General features: G+C 45.4%; 1 protein-coding gene across 1 annotated transcript in view; it reads left to right on the forward strand.

The window, feature by feature from the left end:
- Positions 1-27,182, forward strand: part of LOC147702566 (hepatitis A virus cellular receptor 2 homolog) — a 117,023-nt gene that overhangs the window by 63,523 nt on the left and 26,318 nt on the right. Inside the window, exon 3 of the mRNA XM_086929421.1 lies at positions 19,089-19,166. Within this exon, the coding sequence (XP_086785547.1) occupies positions 19,089-19,166 (78 nt within the window). The remainder of the gene's footprint in view (positions 1-19,088; positions 19,167-27,182) is intronic.

Below are 27,182 nucleotides of genomic sequence, written 5' to 3' on the forward strand. Positions count from 1 at the left end.
TGGACAAAATAATTAAACAACAGGGGGTGGTGATGGACAGAGTTTCTGAATTAAGCAGAATACTCTCACCCAGTCAAGAGAGCAGGGCTTAATCCAACACCGTTTTTTAGCTCACTGCACCATCCCAGCTAAGAACCTGGCTATATGCAAATTAGTCTGTCCCTGGCCCAGTGTATCATGGGAACAGGGCAAACCAAACTGCCAAGCCAATTCCTTCACTGGGAAGGAAACAAGCTACCGGGGACCGGTTTCTGGCATTTCAGCCGTCTTCGGTCCGGCTTGCTTGAATCCTGATGTTGCAATGAGCTAGGGACTCACGTCTGAGTATACCCTTCCACGCTTATGGTGGACAAAATAATTAAACAACAGGGGGTGGTGATGGACAGAGTTTCTGAATTAAGCAGAATGCTCTCACCCAGTCAAGAGATCAGGGCTTAATCCAACACCGTTTTTTAGCTCACTGCACCATCCCAGCTAAGAACCTGGCTATGGGCAAATTAGTCTGTCCATGGCCCAGTGTATCATGGGAACAGGGCAAACCAAACTACCAAGCCAATTCCTTTACTGGGAAGGAAACAAGCTACCGGGGACCGGTTTCTGGCATTTCAGCCGTCTTCGGCCAGGCTTGCTTGAATCCCGAAGGTGCAATGAGCTAGGGACTCACGTCTGAGTATACCCTTCCACGCTTATGGTGGACAAAATAATTAAACAACAGGGGGTGGTGATGGACAGAGTTTCTGAATTAAGCAGAATACTCTCACCCAGTCAAGAGATCAGGGCTTAATCCAACACCGTTTTTTAGCTCACTGCACCATCCCAGCTAAGAACCTGGCTATATGCAAATTAGTCTGTCCCTGGCCCAGTGTATCATGGGTACAGGGCAAACCAAACTACCAAGCCAATTCCTTCACTGGGAAGGAAACAAGCTACCGGGGACCGGTTTCTGGCATTTCAGCCGTCTACGGCCCGGCTTGCTTGAATCCTGATGGTGCAATGAGCTAGGGACTCGAGTCTGAGTATGCCCTTCCACGCTTATGGTGGACAAAATAATTAAACAACAGGGGGTGTGATGGACAGAGTTTCTGAATTAAGCAGAATACTCTCACCCAGTCAAGAGATCAGGGCTTAATCCAACACCGTTTTTTAGCTCACTGCACCATCCCAGCTAAGAACCTAGCTATATGCAAATTAGTCTGTCCCTGGCCCAGTGTATCATGGGAACAGGGCAAACCAAACTACCAAGCCAATTCCTTCACTGGGAAGGAAAGAAGCTACCGGGGACCGGTTTCTGGCATTTCAGCCGTCTTCGGCCCGGCTTGCTTGAATCCTGATGGTGCAATGAGTTAGGGACTCACGTCTGAGTATACCCTTCCACGCTTATGGTGGACAAAATAATTAAGCGTGGAAGGGTATACTCAGACGTGAGTCCCTTGCTCATTGCACCATCAGGATTCAAGCAAGCCGGGCCGAAGACGGCTGAAATGCCAGAAACCGGTCCCCGGAAGCTTGTTTCCTTCCCAGTGAAAGAATTGGCTTGGTAGTTTGGTTTGCCCTGTTCCCATGATGCACTGGGCCAGGGACAGACTAATTTGCATATAGCCAGGTTCTGAGCTGGAATGGTGCAGTGAGCTAAAAAACGGTGTTGGATTAAGCCCTGATCTCTTGACTGGGTCAGAGTATTCTGCTTAATTCAGAAACTCTGTCCATCACCACCCCCTGTTGTTTAATTATTTTGTCCACCATAAGCGTGGAAGGGTATACTCAGACGTGAGTCCCTTGCTCATTGCACCATCAGGATTCAAGCAAGCCGGGCCGAAGACGGCTGAAATGCAGAAACCGGTCCCCGTAAGCTTCTTTCCTTCCCAGTGAAAGAATTGGCTTGGTAGTTTGGTTTGCCCTGTTCCCATGATGCACTGGGCCAGGGACAGACTAATTTGCATATAGCCAGGTTCTGAGCTGGGATGGTGCAGTGAGCTAAAAAACGGTGTTGTATTAAGCCCTGATCTCTTGACTGGGTGAGAGTATTCTGCTTAATTCAGAAACTCTGTCCATCACCACCCCCTGTTGTTTAATTATTAAGCGACAAAAAATGGCAGCCACAACCTTCTTTCCAGGTTGCAGCCAGCCAATCAGGGTTTTGATTTTCTCTTGGATCCGCGGGTGTTGTGAATCTGCTTTTCACAAAAAGGACAGATCCTAACCACAACACTCCCTTGGACCAAGGCAAAACCCCCAAGGCGAAGTAATAACACCAATCCGAATGTATGGAATGTAACACATAAAAATTCATTAATACACTACTTCAACAAAGGCAGACTCCCAAGTAACAAATGGATAATTGGAATAAACGGTCAAAATAGAATGCAATATATATGTGTAGCAATGAATGGAAAATAATAAGAAAAGAGTAGCAAAGAATAGAAAGAACTAGAAAATGGTTTGGCTTGGAACACCTCACCGATTGATTCAGCAACATCCTGCCAGCCCAAGCTGAGAGGAGTCCGGTTCTGCAGCCTTAACAGGAATGCAGTCAGGGCACAAATTCCTTTGCCGTACACAGCAATATGTCTATTCTGTGGTGATCCTCCGTCTGGCCTGCGGAGGCCCCTCGCTTTAATACCATTTATAATGTGAAACGAAGCTTCTAGAAAGCCTCGCCCTTTCTCATTGGAAAACGGGGCTGGCTCGTACCAGTCCGCGTCAAGGTCAAGACAGTGGCTGGCCAAGCCTCTGTATTTTGGCTTTGAGGCGGAGTTTGTACATTTCCCAGATAATATCAAGTTCACTCTGGTTAGTGAGGTGCGATAAACAAGTGAGGAGCAAAATATGCCCTCCCCACCTTGTGAAGCACAGAAAATGGTGACAGTCGAGAAAATGGAGTCAGTTATGCAAGTGCCATTATGCACATAAAGAAGCTTAAAGCAGAGCAAAATTAGTAAGCAAGGTGACATGAGGTCATGTCAAAGCCAATAGCAAGCATTGCCGTGAAGCAAGATTAAGTTAGAGAGCAAGATTGACATGAAACCATGTCAAAATCAATAGTAAAAGCTCATATCAAAATGTTCTCACTAAGGAGGTATATATATCGTTCTACATTAAGGCTAGAATAAAATAATACGCTAAAGTCAGTTTAAGATGGTGATGGGTGATGGTTGATAGTCGTCATCAAGTACCCGACCACAAGAGTGGCCCATTCATAACATTAGGTACTCCTCAAATCCCCTGCAGGTGGATCCGTGAAGGATACTAGTCCCAAGATCTGTATACATTTCTTTCTTGAATAACTCCCAGACTACTGAACAGATTTACATCACTTTCGTGCTGTAGCCATGTTCAAAACCTGCAAAATCCCAATAGACATTGCATGGGGAAAAGTGTTTTGGGATCCTCCTTTTCTCTGCCCCACTTGCCAAATCCAGACAGCAGCTATGGTAATTAGCGTACTACTTTAGATATATATATTAAACAAACAATGCCCGAAAGCTATTCCGAGGGCACACAGCAGCTTGCCTGCCATCCGGCATATCATTCACGGCTTGCACCTTTGATCCTGGATTAAAGTTACTTCTCGACGCGTGGACTGCGAATTCCATGATGCTTGGGGGCAAATGAGGAACCAATAAAAATGCCGGAAGTGCGATTGAGAGAGCCTGTGCTGCTTTTTTACAAACAAATCCCATGAGTAAGAGGCTGAATGCCTTGAAACACGTCGGGAAGTAACTTTAATCCGGGATCAAAGGTGCAAGCTGTGAATGATATGCCGGATGGCAGGCAACCTGCTGTGTGCCCTCGGAATAGCTTTCGGGCATTGTTTGTTTAATATATATATATGTGTGTATATAAATATATATATATATGTATGTGTGTATATGTATATATATATTCAAAACACAGTTTTGCCTGGTAAAAGAGAGCCCACGATGGTATTCAAATTCAGCCAGTTTTAATGGGGAAAGGCACCGCAGAAACAACAGACAGGTGTCACGCTGGAATATGAAGTCTTTTTCCGACGCGTTTCATGCTAAACAGCACTTCTTCTTGGGATACAGGCTTCGCACTGACTGACTGCCACAGCGTTTTTTCTCTCGGCACCTGATAAATCCATTTCACCACGCCCGGGTGGGAGTAGCCACACGAGTGGCTTGCTGGTTGTTGTAGTGCCTAAGCGTATTCCTGCAGTGGGCTGCCGTTTAGGAAAGTCATTGTGCATAATTAAAGACCCTCGTGTGGCTACGCCCACCCGGGCGTGGTGAAATGGATTTATCAGGTGCCGAGAGAAAAAACGCTGTGGCAGTCAGTCAGTGCGAAGCCTGTATCCCAAGAAGAAGTGCTGTTTAGCACGAAACGCGTCGGAAAAAGACTTCATATTCCAGCGTGACACCTGTCTGTTGTTTCTGCGGTGCCTTTCCCCATTAAAACTGGCTGAATTTGAATACCATCGTGGGCTCTCTTTTACCAGGCAAAACTGTGTTTTGAATGTGAGCGGTCAGCCTGCACCGCGAGAAGAAGCCCAGCTGCACGCTGTGCAGTCCGCTTCCACGCCAACTGACGTGGCAGCTTGGAGATGAGTATGCCGATGGGACAAGGATACTTCACACGCAAATGCAGCAGTTGGTTTCCCGCTACCCACGAGGGTCTTTAATTATGCACAATGACTTTCCTAAACGGCAGCCCACTGCAGGAATACGCTTAGGCACTACAACAACCAGCAAGCTACTCGTGTGGCTACGCCCACCCGGGCGTGGTGAAATGGATTTATCAGGTGCCGAGAGAAAAAACGCTGTGGCAGTCAGTCAGTGCGAAGCCTGTATCCCAAGAAGAAGTGCTGTTTAGCACGAAACGCGTCGGAAAAAGACTTCATATTCCAGCGTGACACCTGTCTGTTGTTTCTGCGGTGCCTTTCCCCATTAAAACTGGCTGAATTTGAATACCATCGTGGGCTCTCTTTTACCAGGCAAAACTGTGTTTTGAATGTATATATATATATATATATATATATATATATATATATATATATATATATATATATATGTATATATATATATATATATATTCCAAAAAGATGCTCTGCGGGTTGCTAGAGGCCCCTGGGGAGGTGGCGTGTACTCCGGTCGAGCACGCCGGAAATCCAATTCAGGACGGAAGTACTGCATAAACACGCTCTCAGTGGCAGCCAACGATACGCAAAACAAGAATAGTCCAAGGGTGTTTAATCACCTGCTACATGTTTCGGCTTCTCACAAGCCTTGATCACGCAAATGAAAGGAGTGTGCACAAAGTTTAAATGGAGTGAAATAGAAGTGATAGAAAGGGGACTGCTGGAAAATAAGGGCAGACATCTTGTGCAAATCATACACGTAAACAACATGTCAAGACCTGAAAACCAATGAACGGAAAACATAAACAAATAATATGTACATATCAACGTTCAAAAAGATATTAAATTCATATCAAACGTCGAGATACAAAAATTGATGCAAATGTTCTCGAAAGATCCAAAAGTCCACAGCAAAGTCTCATACAATATGTCATGGTAGATATAAGCAAATGCAGAAGAAAAAGCGCCGGGGACATAATGCAGTCGAAAGTCTGTGACCACACGGAAACACCCGGGAGAGATGGAAAGTTGATTGTGCTGTCTCTGTCATTAAAGGGACAGCGCCATGTAAACACTGGCAACAATAACATGCCCAATGGGAAAGTAAGGGCATGACGTGAGCATGCGAATACCTGGACAAATATCACAGGAAAGTATAGAAGGCAAAGTCGTAGTTAACGAAAGGCAAATCAGATGCCCAGTACTGTAGATACAGTAAAGGTAAAATACTTGCAGGGCAGTGCTGAAATCCCAGGTGAACACGAGAGTGGAGGTCAGGTCTGCACGTCATGCCCAGTGCCCGCTTTATAGTCCGAGATGTGTTCAGTGATGCCCAAGTGGGCATGCTCTTTAGAGTGTGAGCAGGAACATGGTGGATAGCACGCCCTGTGTGAAGTGTTGTGATGGGCTAGGTTCCTGAAGTGCTCTAGATAAAAGAGAACAATGTTAAAATCAAACATGACAACATCATGTGCACGCGTAATAAACAAGTTCAACAACATGGAGAGATACACTAACACATCAAATAGTTAGCGAAAGAAAGTTACAGAGCTATGTATAATCATCTTTAAGATGCACAGCAAGTTCTTAGTCATGATTTAACCCTCCCGGGGCCTTGGTTTGGAAGGAAATTATGTATTTGGATTCCATCTGTCTCATTTTAAGTAGTCTATTGCCGCCCATGGGGTTCCTGTTAACCTGCTCTAAAATGAAGAATTTCATCAGAGAGGGATTAGAGAAATGGTGTTCACTGAAATGCCTGGCCACTGGGTACTTAGCGTCTTTATGAATGATGGCACGATAATGCTCAAGAATGCGTTTTTTGGCATGTGCAGTGGTACTGCCAATATACCATAGTCCGCAGGGACATACAATGACGTAGACTACGAACATGGTATTGCAAGTAAGAAATTGATTGATTTCTTTGCTGACCCCACTGTAAGTAGCTTTCTTGATCGAGGTGCTGTATCTACAGGCCTTGCAGTGGCTACACAGAAAAAACCCTTTCAAACCAAGATCTTGGCTATTGGGGTAAACCGTGATGTCACTGCGGACACATATGTCCCTTATGTTCTTGCCTTTCCTATAGGTGATGCTGGGCCTATCTGCAATAAGATGGCCGATGGTAGCATCGCTCTTGAGGATATTCCAATTTTTGGCTACAATTTTATGTATTTTCTTTGACTCCCTGTTGTATGTGAGAATGAGACGTGTGTTGTTTTCGTCACAAGATGTCTCTTCAGAGGGTTCATCACGCAAGGTGTCGATGCGTGTGACAGAGTCAGCCCTGGGTTTAGCTTTCTTCAGAACCCAGGCAGGATAATTTCTGAGTTTAAGACGTTCCATCATTTCAGAAGCAGCTTGTTGTTAGCTGCTTTTTGTATTACAGTTTCTTTTTGCCCTCAGCAATTCGCCGTATGGAATGCTCCATTTGAGAGGTTCCGGGTGGCTGCTGAGGGCATGGAGAATACTGTTACCAGCAGTGGCTTTCCTGAAGAGAGAGGTTTTGATATTGTTGTCCTTGATGTCAATTCTGACATCAAGGTACTCTGCCATCTCCCTATTGATATTACTAGTGAGTCTGATGTTATGACTGTTATTGTTGAGGATGTCAATGAAGCGCAAGGCTTCGTCTTCAGTGCCATTCCAGACCATGAAGAGGTCATCGATATACCTCCACCAAGTAACTACATAGCTTATGTGTTCAGTCAAAGATGGGTCCGTGAAGATGGTCTGCTCCCAATGTCCCATGAAAAGATTCGCAAAACTTGGGGCAAAACATGAACCCATTGCGGTACCAATCTCTTGTTTATAGATGGCACCATCAAAAAGAAAGAAATTGTTTTTCAAGCAGAATTCCATCATTTCGAGGAGCATTTTGCTGTGCTCCCTGAAACGTAAAGGACGCCCATCAAGAAAATGCTGACAAGCATCCAAGCCTTGCACATGCCAAAAAACGCATTCTTGAGCATTATCGTGCCATCATTCATAAAGACGCTAAGTACCCAGTGGCCAGGCATTTCAGTGAACACCATTTCTCTAATCCCTCTCTGGTGAAATTCTTCATTTTAGAGCAGGTTAACAAGAACCCCATGGGCGGCAATAGACTACTTAAAATGAGACAGATGGAATCCAAATACATCATGTCCTTCCAAACCAAGGCCTCGGGAGGGTTAAATCATGACTAAGAACTTGCTGTCCATCTTAAAGATGATTATACATAGCTCTGTAACTTTCTTTCGCTAACTATTTGATGTGTTAGTGTATCTCTCCATGTTGTTGAACTTGTTTATTACGCGTGCACATGATGTTGTCATGTTTGATTTTAACATTGTTCTCTTTTATCTAGAGCATTTCAGTAACCTAGCCCATCACAACACTTCACACAGGGCGTGCTATCCACCATGTTCCTGCTCACACTCTAAAGAGCATGCCCACTTGGGCATCACTGAACACATCTCGGACTATAAAGCAGGCACTGGGCATGACGTACAGACCTGACCTCCACTCTCGTGTTCACCTGGGATTTCAGCACTGCCCTGCAAGTATTTTACCTTTACTGTACCTACAGTACTGGGCATCTGATTTGGCTTTCGTTAACTACGACTTTGCCTTCCATACTTTCCTGTGACATTTGTCCAGGTATTTGCATGCTCACATCATGCCCTTACTTTCCCATTGGGGATGTTATTGTTGGCAGTGTTTACATGGCGCTGTCCCTTTAATGACAGAGACAGCACAAGCAACTTTCCATCTCTCCCGGGTGTTTCCGTGTGGTCACAGACTTTTGACTGAATTATGTCCCCAGCGCTTTTTTTTTCTGCATTTGCTTATATCTACCATGACATATTGTATGAGACTTTGCTGTGGACTTTTGGATCTTTCGAGAACATTTGCATCAATTTTTGTATCTCGACTTTTGGTATGAATTTAATATCTTTTTGAACGTTGATATGTACATATTATTTGTTTATGTTTTCCGTTCATTGGTTTTCAGGTCTTGACATGTTTTTTACGTGTATGATTTGCACATGATGTCTGCCCTTATTTTCCCGCACTCCCCTTTCTATCACTTCTATTTCACTCCATTTAAACTTTGTGCACACTCCTGTCATTTGCATGATCAAAGCTTGTGAGAAGCCGAAACATGTAGCAGGTGATTAAACACCCTTGGACTATTCTTGTTTTGCATATCTTTGGCTGCCACTGGGAGCGTGTTTATGCAGTACTTCTGACCTGAATATATATACATATATATATTACCTACTGTTATAGTTAGGATTGTTTTCCATAGGAAATCCTCAACATTCTATTTGGAATAACTTTGGCCCTGGTGGATGAGTCTTTGCAAATTTCTCAAAGAAGATGGCTAGGTTCGCTGCACTCCTTCCCTGAAAGTTTGGGGGGGATTGGTCAAGTGGGGGCTGAGATATAAGGGGGGTCCCAAAACGTGTTTTCTCAATGTTATTTTCCATAGGACCTTTAGACTCGGCTACAGTTCGAACGGGTGAATGAATTTATAAGAAATTTGCCAAAACTGTAGAGTCTTGTTAGCAGATTACGCTTTTTTTGGAATGGTGTAAATCCGTTCAGTAGTTGTTGAGAAAATTAAAGTTAAAGTCAATTATATATCTATAGGCGCGCACACGTGCGCGCACCCAAGCGGCTGCGCGTGAGCCGATTTTTTTGGGCTGCGTGACGTCTGTTAACGTTCGATTCGAAGGAAATCAGGAAGTTTTGTCCGCCATTTTGTCACTGCGAGTAAATATATTGTTCATTTCAAAGCGTTGAAACATGGAAAGGGGAGAAGGTAGAGATTGTCTTCCTGCGTAGGTTTTCTCAGGGTGTGTAGTAAGGCCCTTAAACGCGAAAAGATATAATTTTCCCCCGAAAAAAAATACGGGGTGCGCGCACCCGGTCGCGCACACCTATTTACAAGAGTGTGAAAGTGGAGGTAAATCAGAAGTTTGAGTGCTTAGATATAAGGTGGCTCTGAAAAGAGCCCTTGTGTTAATTGAGTGTTTTCTGCATTTATAAGTAAGTACCGATGCAGAGCCTGATGTTGCAGAGGAAGATTCTGTTTCCCTCATTCGTGAAATGAACACCGTCTCTCCTATAGACGTCTTGCATGTGGTATCGCAAGTTGTTGTGGTAAATAGAACCCATGCTATAATCTCTGAGGAACGCAGAAACAGATTTATTTACATGTCTCCTTGCTTTCTCAAATTGTGCCCAATGGTGATTGGACCAATTCCATTTCTGTCTTTGGCATATATTGGAATATACCAAGGCAGATCGAGGAAAAAGTGTCATCAATTGTCAAAAGGTGTCTTTTAGTAGCATTTCCAGGCCTACCCCAGTGATTGTGCCTAGATCGTTCCCACCACAGTGCACAATTATAAGGTCTGGTTCTGGGAGATGCATAAAAGTTTTCACCAATGGAATTAATCGGTGACATTTCAATCCTCTTTTGGAAATCCATGTTATGTGTACATTTGGTAAGCTGAGGTTGCAAATTTGTCTGCTTACTGCATATTTTTCACTCCAGTGAATATAACTGTGTCCTATTAGCCAGACCTTCATTTTCAAGGGATTTGTAGTCGTCTCCGATCGGTTCTGGAAGTGGAATGGTAGTTAGAAGTTGAAATTTTAAATAAAGAAAAAGGAAGAGGCTGGGTGTGGTTAAAAAAATAAAAATGATTGGTTGATTGTAACAAGTGGAGAGTGAACAGGTCAATGTTTATGTTAAACGAAAAGTACTATTGGGTGTGAAAAAACAAGACATGTAACAGAGTTGTGGATTGGCAGGTGTTTCTGGAGGGAAAATAGTCTTCTTAGTTAGCTGTAGAACGTTGAGAGATGAACTTTTGACCTGTGCCTTCTGCAAGGTGCAGAATGAGGTGTAACCATGGAAACAGCCGGAGATGGCAGTTGGTGATGGGTTCACTCTTTGGTGCCTCTGCATCTGAGTCTGTTCTCTGGTGGCTGGCGGACAACTGTTTGTTATTGTGGAGATGAAAGGGTGATAAGGAGAGAAATACGACATAGCAACTCCACAGAATTAGGTCGCCGGCTATGCAGTGGAGAGGAGCAGAATGACTTGATAAATTTTCTAGGAGTCTAGTCACTTATATATTGCTTAGTGGTTATTAAAAAAGTAGCTTTTTTTGAACTGGAGGATGCGTTAAAAAATAAGGGAGTGATTTGAGGGAGTTGTAAAGCAAGGTCAATTTTTTTTTACATCAATGCTGTTTTCTGTGAATGTTAGCTTAGTGAAAGATATGTGTGTGAGCAGATGCAACGTTCAGTTTTAAATGTGACAATGGCGCTCTTGTTCATGTCTTCCGATTCAAGGTCGGTATTCGCTGCCAAATACAAAGATTAAGAAACGCATGCGTGGGGTACATAGTGTGCATTCTTAAAGGAAAGTAAATGAAGGGTTATTTTTACCGCGTTAGCATTGTCGTTTAAAAAGTTATAGTGATTTCTATTGTATGTGAAGAAAGTGTCACTGATGAAGACTGAAAATAAATCCTTATAAATGATACGGACTGGTGTATTTTAGAAAAGGTTTGTAACATTACATGAATTGTGGAAAAAAAATAATGTAATTGAAAGTGTATGGTTTGAAAATGAAAAGTAGAGGTTTATAGTTCATGTTTTGAAAGCAGTTCTAGAGGGTCAGAAGAAAGTGTATGGTTTGAAAATGAAAAGTAGAGGTTTATAGTTCACGTTTTGAAAGCAGTTGTAGAGGGTCAGATGCATGATAGATTTATTAAAAATAGAACATGTTTTTAAATAGTATTTTGGAAAAAATATGTGTCTTTATGTACTATTTACATTATGTGCCTGTTGCGTATTCTTTGAGTTTTAGTAATCCTGTGTCTTATAAGTTTTCTAGGGGCGGTTTGAGGTTCATGGTGGGTTTGGGCAGGGAGGGTAGGTTGGGGGTTTGTAATAGGGGGTTTGGCTGGGGTGGAGTGCGGAGTTTAGTGAAAAGTGAGGGAGGCGGGGAGTTACGGTGTTTGGTAATGGAGCAGAGTCAGAGGACGCCACATTTGTGTTATGGGCTGCCACGGAAATATGTATTTATTCTCAGAGGTTTATTATATTAAGGATATATATTAGCATGGTGGCTCTTGTCGTTTTGTTGTTTAGTGTATGTTTATAATGCTGGCTCTGTAGTTTTTGTTTATGGACCTTATTGCGACACACAGGGGATCTACGTTGCACAGTTGGAGATCAGAGACTTAGGAAATAAAACTTTATAATTGTAAGGGCTGTAAGCGATAGAAATCGCCCGTTCTCGGTGTAAAAAATATCACCGCTATTGGTGGTATTTTCTACGGTGTTAGTACTCGAAGGAGACTAGTAACATATATGTGTAATAAAATTATGTAATAGGCTCAGCATTTTACATTATCTTGGAAAACAAAAGTTGATTTTACATAGCAATAAGTCTCTTATAATTAAGGGACGGAGTGTATATAGTGCTATTTAGTACTCTGCTATGTGATTGATGTCGAATATTTCATAAGAGGAGGCTTTAAAAGATTTACGATAAACTGGTTTTCTAGGGAAGTGGGTGGAGTGTTCCGTGTAAATTGCAGAATAGAAACTAGTAAGAACCAATTGGAAGTGTTGTTTTAAAGTCACATGACTGCACATGCGTGTCTCGACGCGATAGGTGGGTGCGCGCACCCGGTCGCGCACTATAAGAAAGCGGCGAGAAAATATCAGCTAATATGCTCTTCAAGCTTGTTTTGGTACAAAGAGTTAGTTCTGAAAAGAACTTTTTTTTTTTGGAAACAAGTGTTATGATGCTTTTTATTTCTTAAAGTTGCGACGACATTTTTCAGTATGTCATACTATCCAAAGAAAGTGAAGCAATTTAACTTTTCTTGGAGCATTTATGACTCTCAATTATTTGTTTAATTAGAGTAAAGCTTTGCTCTCCGTATACAAGAAGTTCTCCACAGTTCGTGCATTTCATGTGCACGTTCGCCAGATATGGTCTCAAGTCCATCTCAGCACTCGATGGAGATACAGGTCGTCCACCGGAAGATGTGTTGATTACTTCTGATGGTAATAGCGTGGCCTCCGTTTTTCTTGTGAAAGGTGGTCGCTCATTTTCATCAGATTCGGAAGATGAATGCGGAACGGTAGCCATTGTATCGAAGTCTTCGGGAAGATGTTCAACGTTGTTGTCTCTTGAGAGTAGAAAAGAAAGTGATGGTAGTGGGTGGAGTGCTGCGTGTAAATTGCAGAATAGAAACTACCAAGAACCAATTAGAAGTGTTGTTTAGAAGTCACATGACTTCACATGGGAGTGTCAGGTCCTGTACGCGATAGAAGGGTGCGCGCACCCGGTCTCGCACTAAAATAAAGCGGTGAAAAAACATCTTATAATATGCTCTTCGAGCATGTTTTGGTGGAAAGAGTTAGTTCTGAAAAGAACTTTTTTTTTTTTTTTGGAAACAAGTGTTTTGATGCATATGATTTCTTAAAGTTGCTATGATATTTTTCAGTATGTCATACTATCCAAATAAAGTGAAGAAATTTAACTTTTCTTGGAGCATTTATGACTCTCAATTTTGTGTTTAATTAGAGTAAAGCTTTGCTCTCCGTATACAAGAAGTTCTCCACAGTTGTTGCATTTCATGTGCACGTTCGCCAGATATGGTCTCAAGTCCATCTCAGCACTCGATGGAGATACAGGTCGTCCACCGGAAGATGTGTTGATTACTTCTGATGGTAATAGCGTGGCCTCCGTTTTTCTTGTGAAAGGTGGTCGCTCATTTTCATCAGATTCGGAAGATGAATGCGGAACGGTAGCCATTGTACCGAAGTCTTCCGGAAGATGTTCGACGTTGTTGTCTCTTGAGAGTAGAAAAGAAAGTGATGGAAGTGGGTGGAGTGCTGCGTGTAAATTCCAGAATAGAAACTACCAAGAACCAATTGGAAGTGTTGTTTTGAAGTCACATGACTTCATATGCAAGTGTCAGGTCCTATACGCGATAGGAGGGTGCGCGCACCCGGTCTCGCACTAAAATAAAGCGGCGAAAAAATATCTCATAATATGCTCTTGGAGCACGTTTTGGTAGAAAGAGTTAGTTCTGAAAAGAACTTTTTTTTTGGGGAAAGAAGTGTTATAATGCTTTCGATTTCTTAAAGTTGCTACTACATTTTTCAGTATGTAATAGTTTGAAAATGAAGTGAAGAAATTTATCTTTTCTTGGGGCATTTGTGACTGTCAATTTTGAGTTTAATAAGAACGAGGCTCTGCTCTCCATATAAAAGAATTTCTCCACACTTGTTGCATTTCATATGCACCTTCGCAAGATATGGTCTCAAGTCCATTTCAGCACTCGATGGAGATACAGGTCGTACACCAGAAGATGTGCTGGCCACCTCTGATGGTAATAGCGTGGCCAGGGCTCTTGTCGATGCTTTTGCATAATGCTCAAGATGCCTTTGTTTAACATGCCGCTGCATGGTGTGTGCAGAAAAGGAATATTTTTTATTTGGATTTCCTCTTGAGAGCTCCGAATTGCATATCGTGCAGGTTACTTTTGGCGTATTCACTTTCTTTTGATCTTCAGGATAAGTGAAAAATTGCCAAATGAAAGATTCCTTTTTTCTTCTTAACGGTGGTCGCTCATTTCCTTCAGATTCGGAAGATGAATCTGGTAGGGAAGCCATTTCAGCAAAGACTTCCGGAAGATGCTCGACGTTGTTGTCTCTTGAGAGTAGAAATGATTGTGAGGAAAGTGGGTGGAGTGCTTCGTGTATATTCCAGAACAGAAACTACTAATAACCAATTGGAAGTTTTGTTTTCAAGTCACGTGAATTTACATGCGCTTCTCAGGACGTGTAGGCGGTGACACTATGTAGTTACGAACGTGATTACATACTTAGGAACTAGCATTCAAAAAAACTATGAAATTCACTGAAAAAAACATAGGTTTTACACACGTTATAGTTAGGAAGTAGCATTTGAAAAAACCTATGAAATTCACTGAAAAAACCATAGGTTTGACACCAGTTATAGTTAGCTGGAAATTTTACTGACATAAAACCAATGAAATTCCACGTTATAGTTAGTTGGACTCACTATAACTTGCGCGTGTAATGCACTGCTGATGACATTACATATTACATCACTCATGACATGCTCAGTGACATCACTTATGACATCACTGATGACAGACCTCCTTTAAGTGTAATGTAACCCTTAAAACACATATTGGAAAATAGAAATTAACATTTTCAAAAAAATGGACATACCCATACCAGTTACAACAACCAATTCAGTAATTCCACCATCTATATACACATTCTCTCATTCACCAACAGTTCTATATAGTCACTCATACATATACTCACTCATCATATGTAGTGATACACCTATACATTCTGTTACACACCGACAATCATCCAAAAGTTACTCACACACATACTCACACATGCAAATAAACTATTGAACATCCATTTATTTGCATATAAAACTATACACACTCAACCACCCATACAGTCCTGCACATATGGTGTCTTCTAAACACATACAAAGAGAGAGTTAGTCATTCATGCATCTATGTGATTAGTAATACCCCCATGAAACCATAGAAACACTCATACTGATACTAAAAAAACATCTAAGAACCCAAATACCTACACATGTAGGTACTCATCAACCCATGCAGCCAGTTATTCACAAAGTGAAACACTGATACATATATTTAAATATTTAAACATTACTCGCTAATATATGTATTCACTAAGGTACACTTAATAAGCCAGTTATCCAATCATTTCTTTTTGAAAAAAACATTCATTAAGACAATAATTTAAACATTTATTCTTCCCTCGACCTTTACATATACATATATAAAACATATTTATTTTTTAGAAAGACACACATTCACTGGATGGTGTCATAAGTGATGTCACTGACCATGTCATGAGTGATGTAATGTGTAATGTCATCAGCAGTGCATTACACGCGCAAGATATAGTGAGTCCAACTAACTATAACGTGGAATTTCATTGGTTTTATGTCAGTAAAATTTCCAGCTAACTATAACTGGTGTCAAACCTATGGTTTTTTCAGTGAATTTCATAGGTTTTTCAAATGCTACTTCCTAACTATAACGTGTGTAAAACCTATGTTTTTTTCAGTGAATATATATATATATATATATATATATATATATATATATATATATATATATATATATATTATTTTGTGAAAGCATTTATGGAATCGCAAATTGCGATTCCTTAAATGTTTTGTAAAAAGCACCCAAGTCGTGCGATTTCTCCTTATGAAATCGTAAATTTCCACCAACTTCACGTTGGTGGTAATTTGCGATGCACACATGCACATTTCAGGTGTGCAACAGGGTGGCCTTTTGACACACTGGCACCCTTGAAATTACATTCTCAATTTGTGATTCTCTAATTGAGAATCTAATTTGAGAATGTCTTCCTATTCATGAATGGGTAGGTATTCCTTAATTGCGAATCGCAATTTGCAATTCGCAATTAAGGAATATGTAGGATTTGCAAAATTATTTGCAAATACTACATGCATAGCGTTTTGCGATTCTCAAATTGCGATTCTCTAAAAATCGCTAGTTGTGAATCGCAACTGTATCCTTGGATACATGCCCCTATATCCTCAATTATGTAAGAACAACTTATGAGTACCGTTTTTGCCTTATAACAGTAGCAACATCACAACGTAGAACCGTCTTGTGCATTTTTAGGCAGTCTGCTCTTAAAAGTAAGAGTAATATCATTATATTCTGTCCAACCTATTATTCTTTAAATAGATTGTATAATGTCCTAATGTTGTAGTCGCTCAATGATTAAAACGTATGGCATTTGTAGTATAACTGCCCCCTGAAATAAAAATGTATTTATTTTTCGGTTTTCGACAGTACATCTTTAAATCATAAAAATTATATATTCGGTTACCATTGTTAAATTAAGTATAGATACAAGTTCTGATTTATAGTTAGGACATAAGTTGTTTTGTACAGCTTTTCATATTAAATTCTTAAATTCAATTGATATTCAATCAGGCATTGGTAGATATACAAATCTTTCAAAGTCTGTAAAAGTGAAGCTTAGCTGTAGGCAATTGAAGCATTCATGTTCCCAAGAGTAGCTTAGAGCAAACAGGTAGGAATTCGGGTGAGTTTTGGTAGCTATTATTCCCAGAATAGCCATACAGAATTTGTGATTCATTGATGGAAAACTGAACAGCACCTATACACACATCTACTATATCATTTATGGCACCTGTAGAGTGGAATATCTGGTTATGTGACACAATCTGTTCATGAAGCGTTATCAATGGTTTGCAGTAGCATTGATCTACATGCTGTCAGATTATTTCTTTGACAGATGTTAGGTAAAAAAGAAGAGTAACAATTACATTGCTGTAGCAATTTATACCATTCTGATTTAGAAACTGATGTCCTGTTGTTTCTGTGAGTTTGGTTTTCTGTTTCTGTTTAGGAAGTGTAATTTCTTCTTTGTCATTGTAGTTTGTTTAAAGTTTTCTTCTATAAGACATTTTAGGTTTTAACAAAATGAGATATTGACCAAGATGAGGAGCTTATCTGTTCTGCAAATGATTATATTCATTTGAACATCTACTGCTTGCATCAATTCCTGTCTCATCGAAATCAGTTATGTATAGTCCTGTAAGTTTTCTCACTCTAGATAGAGAAACCTATGCCCTACCTTCGTTGAATACTGTTGACTCAATGTTAATGAGTGCATAATCTAATCTTAGTCCTTGGGATTTGTTTATTGTTACCTCATAATCCAAATAAAGTGTAAACTCTTGTCTATGAATATATAAATCTTTCAGAAGTAATAAATCCCATGGCTGCATTTACTTGTCCTTCTTCTACATTGAAATTTTGACTTAAAAGTACACCATTTTTTTACATACTTGTGAATCTTTCTCGCTGTATGTGAAACTGATTTTTTTAATATTTTGTACTTTAGTAGCTAAAGTTCTGCTTATAGCTATGCTTAGTCCATGATTATCCACGTTATCTCTCGAAGGAAGATTTACAATAGTTTGTTTTTATATGTGTAGTATATTATAGTTTATTTGTGCACATCCTCATACATTTGGTATTAAACAAGTAACGAGTTCATGTATGATTCTTCCCATTTGCCATCAATGCCCACCTGTTTTTTAGCATGTCAAGTAGCACACAATAATTTACTGTATCAAAGTCTGCCAGAAAGAATTTGGTGGTTGGAGTTGCCTGACTCCAAGACGCGAAATGCATCATCTACCACCTGGAGTAGTGCTGTTTCAGTGCTAAAAGCTTGATTGAAACCCGATAGGCTTTTATATAGGGCAGCAGTTCTTAACTTTTTTACTCTGTAGACCCCCACCGACACACTACTGGAAGCTGGGGATACCCACTTAAGCAATTGCAACAATTAGCACTACATAACAGTACACAAAATACAGAAACAAGTGTAAATCAAACAAATAAACAAATTATGAAATATTTTATTTAATTCACTAAAAAAAAATATGTAAAAAAACAAATTTTAATGGAAAGTTTGAAACTTTAAAAAATATATATTTCTAAAAGATGAAGCAATATTGTAGATTCTAGCACATCACTTTGTATGTTTTACCTTGTAGCATATGCCAGTGCTTCACTTGAGGCCACCAATCATAAATACTCGTTCCCGTTTGCTGTACTTAAGCTGTTCTAACAAATCAAAATAAGGATACCAACTTAAATGTTAGCCTCCACAGACCCCAGGTTAACAACTGCTACTTTAGGAGGTTGTTGTTTCAGATATGTTGGATAAGTTGGCCTGCTACACATCTTCAAAATTATTTTTGCAAGGAAAGGGAGGTTGGAAATGGGACAAAAATTGTTAAGCTCATTTGCGTCTGCAGAAGGTTGTTTTGGGGAGTAGGATTACTTGTCCAATTTTGAGGCAGTCAGAAAGCATTCCCTGGCTGAGGGAGAGATCCACAAATGTAGCCCTGTAGTGGAGAATGTGTGTGTAAAGGTCTGTAACCCCTTTACCGCAATGGCAATTCCGCCGCAGTGCAGGGCGTTCCATTATGTGGGCGGGGCCACGTCAGCCAACGGACGTGCGCAGCACTACCAAGGTAGTGCTCGCGAAGGCCGTTGGCCGGCAGGCGCACTTAAAGGGTTAAAAATGTTCTCATGAATTGGGTCAACAATGTAATTTTAGAGTTTAGTCTTCGTGCGGATCTCAGTAACTATTCCTCCTCAAATATATCAGACTTGCCAAGTGTTCTTGAATTTACTTATAGTGATTGGGTTGGGATGGTAATTTTTCCCTTAGTGACTGCCTAGACTATTTTAAGAAGGATTAAAGGATAATCATTTGTGATCCATTAAATGCTTTGGGAATTTTACCGCCCATTGTTTGATGTATTTAATCCATTGTTTCACTTTGCTTTATTGAGGTAGAGTTCGGAGTTCCCTCAAACACCCCCTCCTCTCAGCATCCAACCACACAAATGCCAACGGAAAGCCAGAGTTATGTGAGTATAGATCTCATTCCTGTCAGCAACGCTCATGCAGTATGTGGCTCTGTTTATGTTTTCAGTCATTCTTGATTGCCTTTTAGAACTGGCCTGTTTCACCGATCCCATGTGCCCAACTTTCACCCAACACAGCATCTTGCACTCTTATTGGGGTTATTTTTCCTGATCGCTGTTACACCTACGCCTAAGAAAATGTGTATTTTACTGCCAGAACTGATGGGCTAATACTTTACTTTGTCAATGTTTTATTTTTTCTCTCGTTTTTCTATTTTTTGTCATCTTTGTCTGTTGAACCCGTATCATCATGTTATAGTAATTCCAATAGTAATTCAAAGCCAATAGCATATTTTCTTTGTGCGATTAGGAATCATATTTTCCTTGCAAGTGCATTAAAACGAAAATGGAAAGGTTTCTATACATATTCTAAATACACTAGCCATATAGGATGTATCCATACTGCTCTTTTAAAAATAAAGTCCTTTTTTATTACAAGCATATGGCCGCAATGGTTAGGTGGCGCCTATTTCCTTTTCCACGTTTTTTATGTTTGTGGCATACACTTAAAAAACATAGCCATCATACCAGCTTGCTATGGCCACAGTTATTCAATTAGCCAGTGTTTGTTCATTATGCATGTCTCCGGCTTGTAGTAGACACATATGTAATTAAAAAGGTCATGTTTTTGAGTTTACTTTGTGGCCATGATTAAGTGGTAGGCAGTAGCACAGAGAGCAGAGTAAACCTGTTACTGCCTGCTTATATGTTATGGCCAGTAATGCCATGAATATTGTTTCCCGTTACCTAAAGGCCAGCAGTAAGTGGTTGGGGGAGCACAGAAAATAAAATGTCAGTGCTACGGTAGTCAGATTTTCTTCTATCCTTCTTGCCAGTCCTTTTGTAGCTCTGTTTTATCACTAATCATGTAATATGTGTCGATACTACACTGGCAGCAATGGAAGGAGTAACACTGTTCAGAATAAAGCCAGCTTTTAGCTGGTCTTACTCCAAATGACATTACTGGGATGATATTGTCAGCCTTGCAAAGGCAACAGCATGAGTGGTGGTCAAGTGTCACGAATCACATATGACATTAATGCATTTTAGTGCACTCTACTGTGTACAGCAAGCAGAAGGAAATAGCACACATTTGACAAGTGTTAGAGAATGAGCAATACATATGTTAAAGTTATTTTTCACTTATACTTAAAACAAGTTGTGCCTATAGGAGGTATTTTCTGCATTCTCTGTCACATGGTTCCTTCACAGCATTTGGGGCACACCAGTAGGTGAGGGGGGGGGGGGGGGGGGGGGAAGCACTGACACAGACAACTGAAATGTGTGACAAAGGCCGCTTTATTGGAATCAGGTGCACCTACCACAAACATCCCACCTGGCCTGTGCCGAACAAAACTACTGCTCACTAAATAAGAACTGCCTGACCCCCCCCCCACCCCCACCCCTAACATGTTACCCCCAAACATTGCAATTGTAAACAACACATCCGCTCCGCAACCTACCCTCCTACAGCATGCCCCAATGACCTCCATGACCTCACCCCTGCTACCACGAGTCCCCAGGCCTGCAGCAAAACCCCCCTATCTCCTTAGGACAGCGCCCCCAAAAACAGCACCTGTTCCAGCGACAACACAACGAAGCCCTAACCAGTGCACCATCATCCAACAAAACCCTTCCAATGGATACCATGACCAACCCCCCAAGGACCCCGGGACAGAACCCCAAATTCCCCCGACTATACCACAGGGAGGGTGGGCGGGACACGAAGGATCACCCCTGGCTGCTGTGTCACCGCACCACGAAACAGTGTGCGGTGACACAAAATGGCCGGTTTTAAACCCAACCAGCCCAAAATTACCAACCCACCCAAACAGCCCAAAATGCGCCGGCTACGGCACGCCCTGAGTGCCAAACTTCCTCCCCCCCCCTCTACGGTGCCCCAAAAATCCCGGGGGGGGCAAGCCTCCCTCCGGTCGGCCGCCCCCCCAAATCCCCATTGGGGCACACCAGTAGGTGAGGGGGGGAAGCACTGACACAGACAACTGAAATGTGTGACAAAGGCCGCTTTATTGGAATCAGGTGCACCTACCACAAACATCCCACCTGGCCTGTGCCGAACAAAACTACTGCTCACTAAATAAGAACTGCCTGACCCCCCCCACCCCCACCCCTAACATGTTACCCCCAAACATTGCAATTGTAAACAACGCATCCGCTCCGCATCCTACCCTCCTACAGCATGCCCCGATGACCTCCATGACCTCACCCCCGCTACCACGAGTCCCCAGGCCTGCAGCAAAACCCCCCTATCTCCTTAGGACAGCGCCACTCGAAAGCCGTTTATGACTTTCGACCCCCCCCCCACTAGGACTCCTGTCTCCTGGGATACCTGAGCACCCCCAAAGCCCCATCCAATGCCTCCTTCAGCTGGACTATATAAAGCTCCATTCCATACCTGGACAGGTGAACCCCATCCTCCCGGAAAAAATATATTGCGCCACAGCGCAACTCCGGGTGCTCCATTCTCCTCACCCCTTCCCTGTCACAGAAGTCCCACATCTCCTGATTGATCTTCCTTCGTGCTCTGTCAATGGCTGCTGGGCGCTGAGCCCCCCTCCACACCCGCCTAGGAATGAACTCTGACCATATAACATGGCAGCCCGCCCACTGCTCCTTGATTTACTTCAAGTCCCGCTTCATTTGCTTGAGTAGTGCTAACCCCTTGCACTGTACCAGGTCATTCTCCCCCAGGTGAATCACTACCACATCCGGGCGCACCCCCCCTCTCACCATCAAGTTCAACAAAGGAAATAACTCATGCCACCGCCTACCCCCTTTTCCCCTCCAATGGCACCTGTACAACCCCGTATCCAATCCCAAATTGAGTGTCCGATGCCTGTCCCACTCCGCCTGTTCCGCCCTTTTGACGAACGAATGGCCCACAATATATACATTCAGCACAGTCACCTCTGGCCCCGCCACAGCACCTGTAAAGACACACATGTCAGAATCGGGAATCACTGCGGCATCAACCCTTCCACCTCCCTCAACCGCACATACGTCCTGTAACAATCAGACTTCCACCGCCCCAGCCTCTGTATCTCTTCCTTCCCCCAACCCCTTCGAGCCGCCTCCGTCGCCGCCCCGATTCGAAAGGAATGCGTCCCGAAAACTAGGGGATCCTCTCCCATGTACCGCAGGGCGCTCCGCAGGACCCACAACGCCTGTGACGCGGTGACTCCAATCCCCCCACCTCGACCAAAAACCTCCACCTGCTTCTCGCCCCCGTTTGCCATCAACCGCCTACCCCACGCCGCCGGGCTCACCCCCTCCCGGCCGCCCGGACCCAGTACCACCCAGGTTCCAACCCCCCTCTGGTCCGTCTTTGATCGTCGCAAACGCACGGCCACCTCCTGCTCCCGCACCTCTACGTCCCCCCACAACAACCCCCGCCTCCCCCTACCCCCCAGCAGCTCCGACACCCGGAACGCCCCGAAGAAAAGCCAGGACATCAATGTAGAAAACCGCACCACCTCGCCTTCATCCCGGCACACCTTCGGGAGCGCCCCGACCACTCCTTCCAGCAGGTCCACCGTGATGGGACGGCGCAGCCGCGCCGCCGACCCCCTCTCTCTCGCCCACCCCTCCAGCAACCTGGTCCCCAGCTCACCCACCGACGGGGGGTATCCCCCCCCACATCTTGCCCATGAATGCCACCGCCAACAACTTGCCCGCAATCGAGACCCTCGACAAACCTTTTTCCATGAGCGCCAGCATGAACCTTACCACTTGCTCTTCGCGCCGCCACCGGTCCCCGATGCGCACCGCACCTGACTGCAGGAATTCCTCCCAAGCTAGCTCGTACGTCTTCCATGTAGACGCTGCCACCGACGCCTTCACCAACTGAAAGACCCGGCCTCGCCCACCGACCACAGTTCCTCCGGCACCGGCGTCCTGACCTCCTCCGCTGTCGTGGCTAGCCCATGGAACCTCTCCCACTGTGAACGAGACAAAGCATCAGCAATGTCATTGTCCACACCCGGAACGTGGCGCGCCTGAAACAGTATGTCATTCTCCAAACAGCGCAGCACAAACACCCTCATCAGTTTCAGCACTTGCGGGTCCCTGGCCGACTGTCTGTTTACCACCTGCACAACAGCCATGTTGTCCACCCGGAACAACACCCTTTTGTGGGCCAATGCCCCCGCCCACACCGTGGCTGCCACCACCAACGGGAACAACTCCAGGAACGCAATGCTCCTCCCTCCAGCCTGCCACTGCTCCGGCCATTGCTCCGCGCACCACCTTCCGTCCCAGTACAGCCCGAAGCCGCCGACGCCCGCCGCATCCGAGAACATGGTGACGTCCCACTCCCAGTCCTCCGCCGGCGCCATCGGAACCCCGTTGAAACGCTCCAGGAACGCCCGCCACATGCGCAGATTCTCCTTCATTCCTGCGGAAAGGCGCACATGATGATGAGGCAAAGGCAAACCGGACAACGCCAAACCCAACCGCCGGCAGAAAGTTCGGCCCGTCCGCACCACGCGGCAGGCAAAGTTCAAATGTCCGAGCAACCCCTGCACCTCCCGGACCGTCACCTTCTTCTTTGAAAACATTCCATCCACCAAACCCCGCATGGCAGACCTCTTGTCTTCCGGTAGGCGTGCTTCCATGGCGACCGAGTCGAGCTCGATACCGAGAAAGGACAACACTGTACTGGGACCGCACGTCTTCTCTGGCGCCAGGGGAACCCCAAAATCCCCCTTCAACCCGGCCAAACCATCCAGCAGCCGCTGACAGTCCGCCGCACCGGGCCGCCCCACCAGGAAAAAGCCATCCAGATAGTGCGTCACTGACTCCGAGCCTGTGCGCCTGGAAAAAACCCACTGCAGGAAGGAGCGAAAACGCTCAAACAGCGCGCATGAAATGGAACACCCCATTGGCAGCGCCTTATCCACAAAGATGAGACCTTGGAACTGGATCCCCAGCAACTGGTGATCTGCCGGGTGCACTGGAAGAAGCCGGAACGCCGACGTGATATCGCACTTTGCCATCAACGCGCCCCTTGCCCTCCGCTGCGACCAGCCTCCGCGCCACGTCCACAGACGAGTATGTCACCGTCGCCAAGTCCGCCGCAATGTATGCATTGACTGATTCCCCCTCCGGCCACGACAAGTGCTGTATCAATCGGAACTGCCCCTCCTCCTTCTTGGGCACCACCCCGATGGGGGATATTATCAGGCCCGGCAACGGCGGCGCCGTAAAGGGGCCCGCCATCCTCCCTTCCCTGACTTCTTTGAAAAGCTTCTCGCGTACAATGCCCTTGTGTGCGTTCACCGACTTCAGATTGTCCGCCCAGCGAGCAATCCGTGGGCCCTCGTACCCCAGCCTGAAACCCTCCCGAAAACCCCGACGTAGCACGGCTGCATCCTTCGCCCGCGGATAAGCCGCCAACCAGGGCTCCATCCGCTCGATCCTAACCGGCGTACGAGCCTGTTCCCAAGGCCCCCGGTCCCCCCCCTCTGCACCCACCCCGTCCCCCCCACGTTCCTCCTCTGGCTGGGGTCCCCCCGTGGGCGGGCTGTTGCCCCGGCGGGCCCCCGGGCCCCCAGCAACGCAACGCTGGGTGTTTCCGGCAGCATGACGAGCACTCGTGCCGGAATTTGCACGCCGCCCTCCCAAAGGCTCCCCTGTTGAAGTCCCAGCAGGCTCCCACTGCCGCCTGACTTCCCGAGTCTCCCTGACCCACCCCCCCACGGGTGGGGCGGGCCACAAAGGGGGGCGACGCCAGGGGCAGGCCGCTCGCTGTATAGATGGTGCGGCCGAACTTCGCCCCTCCCATCGTCTACTGGTACAAATCCGAATCCAGCTCCCCCCATTGCGCTTCCGGGTCCGCCGCCATGCGTGCCTGGAACTCCTCGTCGTAGTGCGACCATGCATACCCACCATAGGTCACCTGAGCCCTCCGTACGACATCCATGTATTTGAACAACGCGACACACCGGTCTGGGAACTTCTCGCAGTACACACTCGCATAAATGAGAAAAGCCGCCGACCAGTTGTCTAATGTCAGGGGAACCTTTGGGCGCCTAGCTAACTCCTGCTCCTCCTCCTTAGACCCCTCTTTGGACGTCAATTCCCAGTGCAAGAATTTCAGAATGTCTACGTATTCTCCCTTCCAGATCTTCTCCTTCGTCGCCGCCGACAGGTGGGCTCCCAACGGCTTGGTAAGTCCCATGTACGGTAGCTTTCGCACTGGCACCACGCAACTCTCTTTCCCCCCCCCGCCGTCTCCTTCTCCCCCGCCGCCGGCGAAACGCTGCCCGCGCTCAGGCCGTCGCCCTGCGCCGCCCCGTCCGTGCCCACGCCCGCATCCTGCACATACCGTCCCCGTACCAGCCGCCACCCATCCTCCCCATCGCCCCCCGTCCCCACTGAAACCTCCACACATCGCCGCTTGCCACCCCCGCGCCATCACCTGTCTTACCTGGTGTCAAGGTCGGCGTCCTTGCTGGATCCCGCCGCCTAACCAGTGGAGCTGAGGGGGCCATCACCCTTGGCGCTTCTTGCCTTGCTGGCACTTCTCGCCTTGCTGGCACCTGCAACACACTGTCAACAACGTTACCAGCCCTCCCGTCCTCCCTAAGCTCCCCTTCCTCTTCCGACTCCTCATCACCCGGTTCCACACCACTCCGGCCCCCCACCTGGGGTTCCAGCCGGCTCAAACCCGCTTTCTCTCGACACACTCGCATCAAATCCATCCAATCCGCACTCACTCTCCATCCTCCCCCGCATTCAAATCAGTGTCATTCATATCCTTCCTCGCTCCCCTACCCCCGGCGGCCGTAGTGACCCTTCGGGGAGGGGCCAGCAGAGACGCATCCCGCCTCCATTTGCCATGCTCACGAAGTAGGTCCCTCGCTGGAGCTCGGCCGTCCGCACCAAACAGAGCCGGCCCATCCACTCGGTGGGTGGGAGCCGCATGCTGCTCCCCCGAGCGCCTCGCAAACAGCTCCTGCCAAGGAAAAAAGGTGGAGTCTAGCATACCAGGGTAACAGCCACTCCCGTCCCCCCCACGCACTGCCCCCTGCCCCAACCCCCCACCCCATCGCCGCTCCCCTCCCCCATCCGGCCGAGTGACCTCCGCACCGCGACGGGACCCCCCTGCCACCCAGGTCCCAACCCCCTTCCCCGCTCCACCCCCCCACCCCCCGAAACCCCAACTCGGCCCTGCCCCTCCCCCGCGCCCGCCACCCCATGCACCCCCCCAGGGCGCCCCCATACTCCCCTCCCCTCCCCTGAACCTCCCCCAGTGGCCGCCACTTCCCCCCACCCACTCACTCTCCCTCCCCACTCCTCCCCTGTCCCCCCTGACCCACCCCGCCATCCCCGACCCACCCCTCTCGCCCGGCGCACCGCCACCTCCGCGCACCCAGCCCATCCATGCTTATGATGCTGCTAACGTATTTCTATTCTCATCCGTCCAGGGTTGCTCTACTAGGAATACTGTAAATGCCGATATATTTGCAGAATAAAGCAATCATAATTTCAACCAACTTGGGAGGGAGGGTGGTGCTCAAGACCTGGACTTGGAGTGATGAAAATTACCAGTAAATAACTGGGCATTACCTCCTCGTCCGTTACCCTGCCCCAGCCCTTACACAATGAGCCAATACCCAAGCATATGGTGATTGGTTATGAAAAAGAAAATGCAAACACAGTTCTATAATGTAACACGAGTGAACATATTTAATCATAGTTACACATATTAGACACAATGTACAGCTGAGAGGACATGTGAACCAAAGTCTGAAGAAGCTGCCATTCCCAGCTGATGACATTAACGGGAAATTACAGTATGAAGTGAAGTATAAGTTGTAGCATTACAAATATCTTTAATGGATGCCCCTTAAAACATCACCCAGGATGATGAAATGCTCCTAGTAGAGCAACCCTGGACGGATGAGAATAGAAATACGTTAGCAGCATCATAAGCAT

Source organism: Lissotriton vulgaris, chromosome 7 (genome assembly GCF_964263255.1).
Source record: "Lissotriton vulgaris chromosome 7, aLisVul1.2, whole genome shotgun sequence".
In the NCBI taxonomy this organism is placed as follows: domain Eukaryota; kingdom Metazoa; phylum Chordata; class Amphibia; order Caudata; family Salamandridae; genus Lissotriton; species Lissotriton vulgaris.